The sequence below is a fragment of the Cydia fagiglandana genome, chromosome 1 (genome assembly GCF_963556715.1).
Source record: "Cydia fagiglandana chromosome 1, ilCydFagi1.1, whole genome shotgun sequence".
NCBI lineage: Eukaryota > Metazoa > Arthropoda > Insecta > Lepidoptera > Tortricidae > Cydia > Cydia fagiglandana.
In genome coordinates this window covers 28,687,638-28,701,003 of record NC_085932.1, presented here as the reverse complement: position 1 = coordinate 28,701,003, position 13,366 = coordinate 28,687,638, and the positions used below count along the sequence as shown (strand labels likewise).

At 40.5% G+C, this 13,366-nt stretch overlaps 1 protein-coding gene and 1 long non-coding RNA gene across 2 annotated transcripts in view; both read left to right on the top strand.

The window, feature by feature from the left end:
- The window catches only part of LOC134669561 (uncharacterized), a 475,395-nt gene that overhangs the window by 448,742 nt on the left and 13,287 nt on the right, over nucleotides 1-13,366 (top strand). The gene's annotated exons all lie outside the window — the stretch shown is intronic.
- The window catches only part of LOC134669531 (uncharacterized), a 50,835-nt gene that overhangs the window by 24,182 nt on the left and 13,287 nt on the right, over nucleotides 1-13,366 (top strand). The window contains exon 5 of the mRNA XM_063527137.1: nucleotides 17-1,098. Coding sequence (XP_063383207.1) covers nucleotides 17-1,098 — 1,082 coding nt within the window. The remainder of the gene's footprint in view (nucleotides 1-16; nucleotides 1,099-13,366) is intronic.

Sequence of the window (13,366 nt, the reverse complement as noted above, 5' to 3'; positions counted from 1 at the left end):
GATTTTTTCCGAACAGATCTGGTCCAACAAAGCCTCGTCGCCCCGACCGCGCCGTATACGTCCCCCGCGCGCTCCGCACCGCCGACAGCTCCGAGGACAAACCGGACCCCAAGCGACCACCAAAAGCCTCCAAGTCGCCCACCAAAGACAAGTCCCAGCCCACCACCCCCCGGCGGTCCATCGACAAGACCTACTGCAACGTCTACACCCCCCCGCACCTCCGGAACACCAGGCCCACGGCACCCAGCATAGACCCACCAGCGCCGACCGACTCCGTGCCTTCAGTCTGCCAAGTGCCAAATAGTGATAGTGCAATATCGTTCAGTGATAATAGTTATAACGAGATAGACGATAGTAGTTTTTATATAGGAGATTATTTCGCCAACGGACAACTCGGGCTGTACGCGCCCGACTATTATAACGATTTCGTCAGATATCCGACCGAAGACAACGACTGGAGGACTAATGAGTCCGATGTAAACATGGCCGTACCTGAAACTAACCAGAGCAATATTATAGATAACGGATATTTATATGATAAAGACGAGGATGTTGAAGAGAAAGAGTTGAAGCGAGCTTCTCAAGAAATAAATAGAAGCAACAAGAGAATAATTAAACAGAGTTTCGATTCAGATGTTCTAGTTATATCCGACCCGGTGGAGGCAGAATGCGAGAAGGAACGACCAACCGAAGCGATTAACGGGGAAGAGAAAAAGGAACCGGAACCTAAGAAGCTAAAACCACAACTGGAAGCTAAAGTCTCATTAAAGCGCGAGGAGAACGATTGGGATGCCGTGTTTGACGACAGCGGAGAATGCCTCGACCCGTCACTGCTAGAGGAACTCACCTCAACTGTGGGCAAAGTTCACATAAGCAAGGCAAAGAACAGTTACGAACAGTACCAGACCAGAGGCCAAGCCTTATTCAACGGTCCGTACGACGAGACTTTCGGTCACGTGGTGGAAGTGTATGACTTTCCTAGTGAGTTTAAGACAAACGACTTGTTCTCGGTGTTCAGTGAGTACAAGGACACCGGCTTCGAGATCAAGTGGGTGGACGACACGCACGCGTTGATTGTCTTCAGCAGCGCCAAAATTGGTAAGTTCTTTTAAGTAGTCAGCTTAATAATAGCATTAGACTCATACATCTCGCTCAGAACTATTGGAGTGACCGCTGACCGTTTCACGTGTTTTTTTTGTTTACATATTTTTATTATATTTATTTCCGACAGGTCCGAGTGATATTTGCTTATTTACGTATAAGAAATAATTCCGGATGTCAATAAATAATTGCAAGCATTGCAACAGTAGTATGCACTGCAATTTTATCGCACGATAGACGCGTAAGTACGAGTAGTAGGACGAAGAACACGCTTCTTGCGTAACGTGGAAATATTGGAAAACCCCTCGAATATGCTTAATAACAGCAGAAACATGAAGTGTTGCGCAAGCGGCACTTGACCACCCAACAAACGTCTAAGGACATTTGTTTATTGTTTGATCTATAATACACAAGACACCTAACAAAAAGCGATTTCCCCACTTATTCATAAAACTTTACGAGCCTAATTAGTTAAATTATAAATCCCTTTCTTATAAATACATAAGTCAAAATGACAGATAAAGACAAACGATTCATAGCAAATTCAGGCTTGTAATGTGTTTATGAGTAACGCCATTATTAGTGCCGTAAGGTAATGGTTCTTACCATTTTAGGGCGAAGTGGAGATATTATACGCCGTGCCTTTAACAAACAAAGTATAGATAGCATCAATTTGTAAAGATACTTAGGAAAACCTAGCCTAGAAAGGCTTGTTTCAGGCTTAGGTTGAGTTAGTTTTTAGTCATGAAGTGATACTCAAACTACATATTTATAAGGCTACTAGTACGGCTACCACCAGTTTAGCATTGACATAAACGCTATCGTGAACGTAATTTACTTTCTATATATCTCTTTCGCACTAATATGTCAGTACGAGCGAGATGTATAGAAAGTAAATTACGTTCACGATAGCGTTTATGTCAATGCCAAACTGATAGTAGCCGTATAGGTGCGGGATATCTTATAAACATGAGGTAGGATTCCCAAACTTGACTATAGTGTTTTTATTATACTTCAAACTATAAATATGGTAAAAATAAAACACTAACTCCTTTCATACAACATTGCGCAAGCGATACATAAGGCAGTAGGTGCGGCAGTCTGAGGTAACTAGGAAGGGCTTGTATCTAGACTTGATAGATGATGTTTTTAAACGTCGAACCTACGTAACGAAACTGTCGTGACATTCTCCAATACAACTTCTTATATAATATATACTGAGCCCTAACTTGGTCATTTCTAGGTAGGCTAATAAATACTTCGCAAATGGACCAGAGTTGAGGCTCAAAATTTTGCCTTGGTATATAACAACCAATTTTTGGTTTGACTATAAACATATATAAATGTGAAACGTTTTTGTGGGCCATGGAACCACTCATGTTTTGGTGAGGGCATCAATCGCTTTGTCTAAGCATGGCATCGTGTTCGTATAGTTCAGCCATGCCATAGGGTAAGGCATCAGTGGTCAGCCGAGAATCAGAGTGCCTACCGCGAAATACGAAAATCTATATTTCGTTATCAGTCTCTTTGTCGCTCTGGCATCTGAAGTAAAGCCTTTTGTGTTTATTTAGGCAGCGGAACCTTATATTTGTTATAGTCGGTAAACAGTCGTCCCCGAGTGTCTATGAGAAAATACGGCGCCATATATTTAGTGGCAACTAAATTGTCGAAAGTCAACTTTTGGCAACCAGAGTTACCGCATAATGTACGGAAGAATGACACTTTGATTTCACGTTGTTAAGTTGTATAATGTAGACATATCAGATTAATCAGATCCATGCGGGTAAATGCGTTCTAATTCCCACGATACGCCGCGAATACGCCGTATTTGCTCTGTATTGTGTGCTTCGCACACAAGAAGGCGTGATCGTAAATATTTATTGAACGCCTGTTTGACTAATGGGCTGGCTGACGTATAAATAGGAATCGTTTTGCTATTAACACCTTTTTTATTATATTATTATTTCCTTCACGCTACATGCACTTGCATGGACTTGCAGAGCCGATTACAAGTAATATAGTGTTTTTTAACTTTTTTAGTATCCGTCTAACGGTTAGACTCTAACCTAACTCTGCTCTGCTATGAAGTTCCATAAAGTAACGGCATATTTTCCTAGTAAAATGACATTTGTGGTGACACCGCCATCCTCTGTCATTGCAAAGACAGTTAGCTTGGTCTCCTGTAACGGCATGGCATGTTTCCTGTATTTTTCCATTGTCCAAAAGTTCTGGTCAGTGTCAGTTCACTTTTCCCTTTATTCATTACTTTATGCCGTATCTGTCTACAGCTACAGGTACAATCAGCATAACAGTAAAAATCAACTATAAGTATAAATAATGACAGCCAAAGTGAACAAACCTAGCGCAATACCTCCCAAGAGTTGCAAAAAGCTGTGTTGCAATATATTTAACTCTACGTTTCATGCCAACTGTATAATACACAAGAACACGAATTCACTTAGTGTACCAATACCAATTCCGCAATTACAAGAAACCAATTAGTAAACTTATTAATAACTCGGCGATACTGCAAAGTCGGTTAGGCAGACATATCGGTTACCGAACCAGCTTGCACACGAACGTTACGTTGCCTCTAGAAACATTTAGGAAGCGGGTAACTAACCTTTATATTATACACTAGCATCACTCTTTCGCTGACCATTTGTGAACCTTAATTCTTTTGAATAAGGTGTTTACTGACAGTTTATAGCGTGGACCTAGGAAAACTTGTTAGGCCAGCATGGCAGTCGACTAAAACTCTACTCCTACCCTAAACGGGTTTGAGTGTATTTCAATCTTAAGGAAATTTAAAACAGAACCAACTAGACCTGTGTTTGGGCCGTTGAGGGGTTAGTTCCCGATTTCACCAGATTCTTGTTTCGTCGGATTCTCTTAATGTGATATTACTGATATTACTCGGAATGTGAATTGTGTGACGCCCTAAAGAAAATCTAACCCATTAGGTTGCGTTTCGTTCATAGCATCCTCATTAAAATGTATTAAGCATGTATAAAGTTAAGGAGTGTAGGTAGCTAGGTAGTAGTATGAGTAGTTAGTTTGATGTTTAACCGTTAATAGAGTTCATTAAAGGTAGCCACTGCCGAGCCTTCCAACAGTCCAAATAGCGTGGCTGCAATCCAAAATCGGTCCGTGATTGTCAAAAACGTACAATGTTTAATATTAGAATGCCGTCCATTTGGATGAATCCATTGTGACGGCACCCATTTGGAAGGCTCGTCAGTGGGCTGCTTAAGAGGTAACATTATAGACTGATCCTTTTCATAGAATAGGTTTAGGTATATTAAATAAATGTTCCTGCTTACTTGGACAGGAACGTTATAAATAAATAAATTCTAATATTGGTTCTTAAATTCAATTTGTTACAGATAGTTAACAAAAACCGCACGCGTTAAGCTCCTTGAACGGCTTGAACGTACCATTTAGTTTATCATTCTTCAAAAATAATGAACTATGACCGCCATTGTTTATAATAATGTAACACGTGTACACTCACAAATTAGCCGTGACACAAATATCCATTATGCAACGGTCGCTAACACGCGCTCGCAACGGCGTAGCGTGACATAAAGTTGCAAAACCATGTGGTTGTTGAACCGAAAAAGGCAACGTATTGCAAATCGCAAAAGAACATGAAAATTATAGTGAATACGGATACTTGAGACGGGTAGTTAGGTTGTCAAAAAAGTGGCGTTTCCTGGCTAAGTAACGGAAATATGCAATTGTTGTAGCTAATAGGGAATCGATTGTACAGTATGTGTAAATTTTTAGATACTCGAATAACCTATAAATAAAATTAAGTTTTTAACTTTATTTAATCATACTAGGCTAAAATAAAATATTAATTAACAATAAATAAAACATATACCCACCTAAGACAAGTCCCCCAAATACTGTACTCTGCGGAAGGGTACCCATAACGCTGGCTACATTCGCACGCTGAATCGCGATGCCTATTTTTTGGCCTAGAAATGAGTCAGCCCTAGCTCACTTGTCGTCCCAAGGAGTCTTTTTAGTAGGCCCCAGAAAAGGTTTACTTACTTCATATATGTAAATTCGCATCCAAACACACACACATGTAACATGTAACTATCACGTATTAACAGATGTAGGTACCTAAGTATTGCAACTCGAAACAACGCGAGCGTGAATCAAAGTTGCAAAATACCGGCGTGTGTCGCAAATTGTCGCGGTGACACAAATATGTGAAATATGTATTAAACCTATGAAATAATGTGACATACCTATAGTCCGTCTAAGCTAACTATGCACCGATTTTAATATAACAAAGGGATGGAGTGTCGTTATAAACGTCATATTTTCCTAGAACATTGACATTAATTATGACATCCCACACTTTCTCATTGCAAATTCCATGCAGCCTTATTTATTTATTATTAATATGCGGGATGTACTGTACGGCGTGACCCGGGAGAGTTTCGATGGGGATGGGTATGTATGTTTTGTAAGTGAAAGGTTGAAATATGACACAGCGGTTTGGCAAGGATACCATCGCAGGCGCGTAGGATGTATTGGCGGCACTCCATCGGGTCCAATTGCACTTATCTTAGTTTGACTGTACCTTATTGTTACGCGACCTTGTGTTAACGTGGGGTCACTTTCAATCTTCATAATTATGTCGAAAGAGAAGAATTACCACATTATTAATACCCTGCCTACGAAGCAGGAGGTCCCGGGTTCGAATCCTGGTAAGGGCATTTATTTTGTGTTCATCACAAATATTTGTTCCCGAGTTATGGATGTTTTCTACATATATATATAAGTATTTATATATATGGTGTATATTATATATATCGTCGCCTAGTACCCACAACACAAGCCTTATTGAGATTACTGTGGGACTAGGTCGATATGTGTAAAAATTGTCCTATAATATTTTTTAATATTTATTATTCTCTTTATTCATCATTTTTCTATTTAATATTTATTATTATTTTATGTCTTTCCATATCTCGGGACCATGGGGTCCCGGACCTTTGGGAGGCATGCGTGGGGCCGAAGCCAACAGCACAGAGGCCCTTTAAGACAAGTTTGATGTTATGTAATACACCAGCTAGAACCCATCCACGGGTACAAATAGATACCCGTAAATCGGTCCCAGCTGGCATAGGAGCTATTGTAAATACAGTGGAGAAGAGTGCCGGTTATGGTGTTGAAGTTTGGCTGGTCAAAAGATTGGGCTATTGCAGAGAGGTCCGGACACCTGCCATAACAATGCTTCTACACGTTATCGAGGCAGGCGGTGACTTGCCACTAACTAGGTGGGCCCCTGAAACTGTCGTCGTAAAGACGACCAAGAGCAACACTGGTGTAAGCGGCTCAGGGGTGTCGAGAGGTGTGCGCCGCTTTCTACCCAGTGGCTGTTACCAGCGACTGTGCCAACTCGCGTCTTATGCATCTTTCACTTCCACCCCTGGAGCATATATTAGCTCTAGCGACTCCTCTCTGGACGGCCAATGAAGGCAAGCCAGAGCTGAGAGTCCTGCGGGTCTCCTTGGGGTCCACTCCGACCGACGAAGACACGCCGGAGACGGAGATCCTGACCGACTCTCGGGAGCACTCGGGTCCGTGGGGTCGTTACTCCCCAACAGCTCGCATTATTATTGATGTACAGTACATTATTATTCATAATCGGCTTAGTCCACACACTAGCGTTATGCGAATCGGGGACTTCTCGCCTGTGATTTGATGCAAGTTTCCTTTACGTAAAAAACTAGTCAAATGAAGGGGATCATCCATTAATTACGTCACACGAATTTCTAGGTTTTTTGACCCCTCCCCCCCTCCTTGTCACACTTGGTCACATTTTGCAAATCCCTCCCCACCTGGTGTGACGACACATTTTAGGCAATTTTGTTTTCAACAAACAACGACAACTCTAACTCGGTATTATTTATTTCATAAAAAAATATTTTTGGTAAAAGAAATCTTAGTAATTTTATAACACAAAACCAATTAGGAACGAAAATGACCTACTTCCAAAACCTCATTATTTAAATGTACAGCGAATAAAAAAAATATAAATAAATTTTCGGTTACTGATGAATAGTGATGAAGTTAAAATGACGTCACAATGTTTGTGACTCCCCCCTCCCTCATGTCACAACATGTCACATTTTCTTGACCCCATCCCACCCCCTAAACGTGTGACGTAATTAATGGATGACCCCAAGTCAAAAATTCAGCCGATTTTCGAACCACGACCGCACGCTTTACCGGATGTTACCACCAGCCATATATAGTTAATTATTTCTCTAAATTATAATATCGAATTTAAATGTCTAACGACTTTGATTCAATCGTTTGTAATATGATTCCCCTATCATTTCTTGAGCATCATTTGTCTTGTGGACATATCCCGCTACCCAAATATAACGCACCACTGAACTTTGATAAATAGTGGCGCCACCTCACCTTAGCTGGAACATTCATTTGCATAAGACCTTTCATTGATCTTCGACCCCCTAATCTCCGCTTTCGCTTGCCTATCTCGCTGCATGTCGAATCCATTAGCTTCGTCGGATTAACAGATAACTATTGGATAATAGTACGCAATAGGCTAACGGAACTCAATCTGGTTAGGGCCCTACAACATAAGTTACGGGTGTTAAGATAACGCTCTGGTTTTATAGTAGAAGGATGCTAAATGCCAACATTTACATTTTATGATACAAGGTCGTCACACTATCTTAATAATTCAACCTATATTTATACGTCCCACTGCTGGGCACAGGCCTCCTCTCATGCGCAAGAGGGCTTGGGCTAACTATCTTCACATACACCTTTGAATTTCTTCGCAGATGTATTCAGGTTTCCTCACGATATTTTCCTTCACCGGAAAGCTAGTGGTAAATATCAAATGATATTTTGTACATAAGTCCGAAAAACTCATTGGTACGAGCCAGAATTTGAACCCGCGACCTCCGGATTGAAAGTCGGAAGTCACTATTATCTTACTCAAATATAATAAATCCCCCGCCGCTTCTGTCAGTCTGTATATTCGCGATAAACTCAAACACTACTGAACGGATTTTCACGCGGTTTTCACCTATAAATAGAGCGGTTCTTGAGTGTGTACATTTGCTGCTTATGTCAGGTACCTGAGAGCTCACGAACACAATCGGTACTAAACAGTCGCCGTGGTCGAAACCGGCCAGGACATTATGATGTTGTACAAATAAACCTTCCTACCTAAGTAAAACAGCATCAAATTATTCAAATTGCTATACTAAAGCCATTAAACTATCTTACTAGTTCATTACATCAATAAACCCGTTCGCACCTCGGTACGCTAAGTACGCTCTACTTAAACGTTGCTTAAGCACCGATAAAGTTATAAAACTAGACTAGTTTGGCAACCAGTTGCATCTCGGGTGCGATTGTACAACCTGATGTAATAAATAAAGGCAATGTTGTTCTAGTTTGAGATCGGGTCGGGATATTGCAAGTCACGTACCGGCAAGCGTACTCTACTCTGTCACCAGTGAGAAGAGGCAGCGGGCGGAGGTGTGCTTTCTTTGTGACAATGAAAACGAAATTGGTTACTACTGGGGTACTGGGGATATGGGGATGTTATTACTTATAAGAGCTGTTTCCCAATGACGTCCAGTATTTTGCAGGAACGGTTTTTTGCAGGATCCAGTTTTCTGTAGTATGCATGCAGGATCCCGCAAACAGAATCCTCGTGTGAAAGTTACTATATTAGCACCTATACTACTAAAACGGGATCCTGCAAAAAACCGTACCCGCAAAAAACTGGACGTCAGTGGGATACAGCTCTTAGTGACTTCCCGATATTTATTAAGCTAGTATTGGCAAGTTGCGAAGTCAGTGGAGGGAGAATGGAGCTGATTTTCACAAACACAGGTGATCTTATGGAACGTCAAACATGCCAGCGGCATAATTCTATAAGATATACATAGATAAGTATTTGGCAAAAAATTCATTTATCGCTGACGTGCTTTTCTTACGACAGACAACTAATACTCATTGAGACAATTCTAAAAACTTCTAATATAATTAGGTTACGTTGTTTCATCACAGAGTTCCTATGGCCACCTCCTGTCTCCATCATCAGATCAGCTCGATGGTACCATAATATTGCATTGTCATCCGATTTATACATGCATGCAAAATTTCAGCTCAATCGGAAACCGGGAAGTGGATCAAATTTAACTTGCAAGATTTGATTACAGACAGACAGACAAGGTCTGGTGAAAGTAAATAAAAGCTTGTAAAAAGCCGACTAAATGAGGGCTTTCCTTCCTATTCTGTGTTCTATGTTTAAGGCTTGATATCGATATAGTTAGGCTTAGTTGTAATGGTAGACAGTGAATGTGGTCAGTCTATTGTATAACACATTCCGAGTTTCGTTCCCGAGTCTTGTCTTCTAATAAGTTTGTTTTACATGAATCAATTCAACATTTGCAGATTAAGAGCCCATTCCCGTGCACACTACCGCCACTGCTAAATAATCGTGATTATTTAAATTTAACGACATCAGGTATTTAAAAAAAGGGGGCCGCTACGGACCGTATTGTGTATTTAAGTGCCTTTTGAATACATCAAACTAGTTTCTATGTTGCTAGATTCGTTGATCTATGAACTCAAAACAAAAACGGCCGTTTTAACTTTGGACGCTTAGATTGACGAATCGAACAACATAAAAACTAGTTTGATATATTCAAAAGGTACTTAAATACACAATACAGTACGTAGCGGCCTCCTTTTTTAAATACCTGTCGTTAAATTTAAATAATCACGATTATTTAGCAGTGGCGGTAGTGTGCACGTTGATGGGCTCTTAAAAAGAAATGGTAACGTTTTCATTTCTTTCTTTGAGATTCAGGTTTTCAGGAAATCTAAATCGAAGTCTCCCCTGTATGCGTTTCCCCTGTTGATGTCAAATTTATTTATTCAATTCGCTTATTTTATACGTTTGCGCCGCATGCCACTTTCGATTTCATCGGTGGTTCCATTTTTTTCACAAAGCACCTTCATTCTGCGCACGGCCCGCCGCCGCGCCTTGAACTTGGCTTCCTTTCGATCGTGCCCAATGGAAATTACTGCTTTATATCGCAAATTACTGCTAAATTGTAGTAATAAAACCATTCTTTGGAAACGGTTTCCATTAATTCTGGTAATGGTTTTCGTTTGATGAATAATTCGACGATATCAAGGAAAATCGAGAGCTATTGTGGGGAATAGTAGAATAGAATTGACTTCTTTACAATTTTGTAGGAGTAGCAAATATGTTACTTTTCTTCGTGTGCGACCCAATATGCTTTATTACCCATTTTTTGTAGATTGATTTATCCGTTACCGCTTTACACTTTAACCGCTGAACAGATATCATTCGCAAACGAAGTCGCGGGCATAAGCTAATTACAGCATAATTTCACACAACTCACGCTCATGTAATGTTTTATTTTAATCTTTTCAAAATGTGTGGTTGTCGTGTCGACCCACTAACAGGTACTTCGTTTAGCTGCGACAAGAAAAAATAAAACATCCGTCACACACAAACGTGTCTTTAAGTAGGAAATTAAAACCTATTGTCTTAGTTCAAAACTCAATTAAAGTCTACTCTGATAACCATAAAACAGTTAATAACGTAACATACAACGTCCGGAAACAAAGATACTGACAAAACGTTCCATTAAACACATAACGCTTCTTATTTCAAAATATCCCACGCTCACAATACAATCTTTGTCATCTTAGAAGTAGGAAGTGCGGAAATTATTGCCGAACTATACTTAGTTACTTTCAAACAAAACGCACAATAAGTTTATTGGAATGTTTGTGACTACCGTTTAGTACATCGCTAACAAAAAAACTGAATTACAGATGTTGTGCATAATAGTTTTCCATCGTATTTTCTCGGAAACGGTCGTTTTTGTCATGCTACTTCAGTCAACCACAGTTCTTTTGTACCAAGAATTACTGAAATAGCAAGACACATCCGTCCGTTTCCGTGAAAAACCGATGGAAAAGAATCATGCAATACATCTAAACAGTTTACAGCCAACATTTGTATGATTGTATGGGAGCTGTATAGCGAAAACACACCTACTCAGTTGGGTCAATAGACCACCATGCAAATTTATTCACAGATATATCTTCAAACTGCTTTTATGTCTTTGATTCTGTTTAAATAAATAAATTTACATACCATTTGATTAAATCGATACCACTGCAAAATGAACTGAGGCATATAAATGTTTAAAGTTCATAGTATAAAGTATCAGATTGCCCTTTAGGTACTTGGCGAAGTTTGCATGTGCAGTGGCAATCATATATATCCCACTTTCACGCGTTAACTTATAATAAAAACACGGAAATGTGTTATAATGTATAAATAACATGACATTGTAGGCGTAGGTACCTATAGTATTTTCTTTTTGGTGCATAATTTAACAGGATGTAAACAAACAAAACCGGTTCATTCTACCTATGTATGTAAATATTATTAAATCGCAATATCATGCCATGATTATCTGAATCCATGTCTGAGATGAGAACTTATTTCCCAGGAGGTACTTTGTACTCGTGGCCTTAATAACTTGTTAAGGCTGGTGGCCTGGCGGTAAGGGCCCCCCCACATCTGGCGTCTTTCGAGCGTCGACGTCTGTCGGCGTCGGTCCAGCGCTATGGAAAGTGACGTCGCTGCGCAGTTGCGTCGACGCTGCGTCGACGTTGCGTCGACGTCGGCCATACAATTGTAGACGCCGACGCTCGAAAGACGCCAGATGTGGGGGGGCCCTAAGAGCGTGCGACTTTCATTCCGGAGTTCGCAGGTTCAAACGGGTGTTTTTCGGAACTTATATGTATGAAATGTCATTTGATATTTACCAGTTGCTTTTCGGTGAAGGAAAACATCGTGAGGAAACCCAGACTAATCCCAATAAGGCCTAATTTAACTTCTGGGTTGGAAGGTCAGATGGCAGTCGTTTTCGTAAAAACTAGTGCCTACGTCAAATCTCGGGATTAGTTGTCAAGCGGATCCCAGGCTCCCATGAGCCGTGGCAAAATGCTGGGATAACGCGAGGAAGAAGAATGTTATGGTTTAAGTACTTTGTATCATTTGTATCGCTAATGATCACTTCCGAAACAGTTGTTTCAAAATTTTATTTAATAGCACATGCATAAAAATATATCTTTCGCAAATTATTATTTATCCAAAGCCTCTATAAAAATCAGATTAAAAACAATATATTATTTAGCATACCAACTTAACCTTTATAATTATGCCAGATTATAATTCGCCTAAAAAAACTATGCGAAATGTAAATATGCTAAAAGTTGTCAACTAAACATTCTGCCACAGCACAGGTTGGTTAGGAAATAAAATTAGGCGATTTTTTTCGTACTGCCAAGAGAATTATTAACACTATTCGTGAACCTTATTGTTAAGCCACAAGGTTTACCATTCCGCCTGCAGCATTGCTTAGTACGTTAGCAACAACAATCCAAGCAACCTACTTGCGCGCAATCTCGCAGGTTCGACGACCTAGTGACGCAACCGCAGAAGGACGCAACGCCGGCGCGCGCGCCGGTCGTTAGCGGTGATTTAGCCACGACACCCAAACAAACCAATAACATCTCGGTGATGGTTGATGATGATTCAACAGTTAACCCTGAATATGTTCAAAGGGGAATTTCGACGGAGGGGGAAGTTTCGGCCTTTCTTATGAATGTATGTGCAAGGTGCTACCGCGAGCACCGACATTCGAAATGTACCTATATGAGTCGTCGTAAATTTAAGAGTTAGACTCTTGTTGGTGTAGCTCTCTCCATTTGACTCTTTCCACTTGACCTATATGAGTACATTTCGAATATTTGGATGTTTCCAGACCGTTTAAATATAAAATCCGTACCGAGCGTGCGGTTTTGGCCAAAAAAGTTTTAATTAAATAGATAGGTAGGGGAAACGTGGCTTCAGAAAATTCTTCTTCTTCCTCGCGTTATCCCGGCATTCTGCCACGGCTCATGGGAGCCTGGGGTCCGCTTGACAACTAATCCCATGATTTGACGTAGCCACCAGTTTTACGAAAGCGACTGCCATCTGACCTTCCAACCCAGAGGGTAAACTAGGCCTTATTGGGATTAGTCCGGTTTCCTCACGATGTTTTCCTTCACCGAAAAGCGAATGGTAAATATCAAATGATATTTCGTACATAAGTTCCGAAAAACTCATTGGTACGAGCCGGGGTTTGAACCCGCG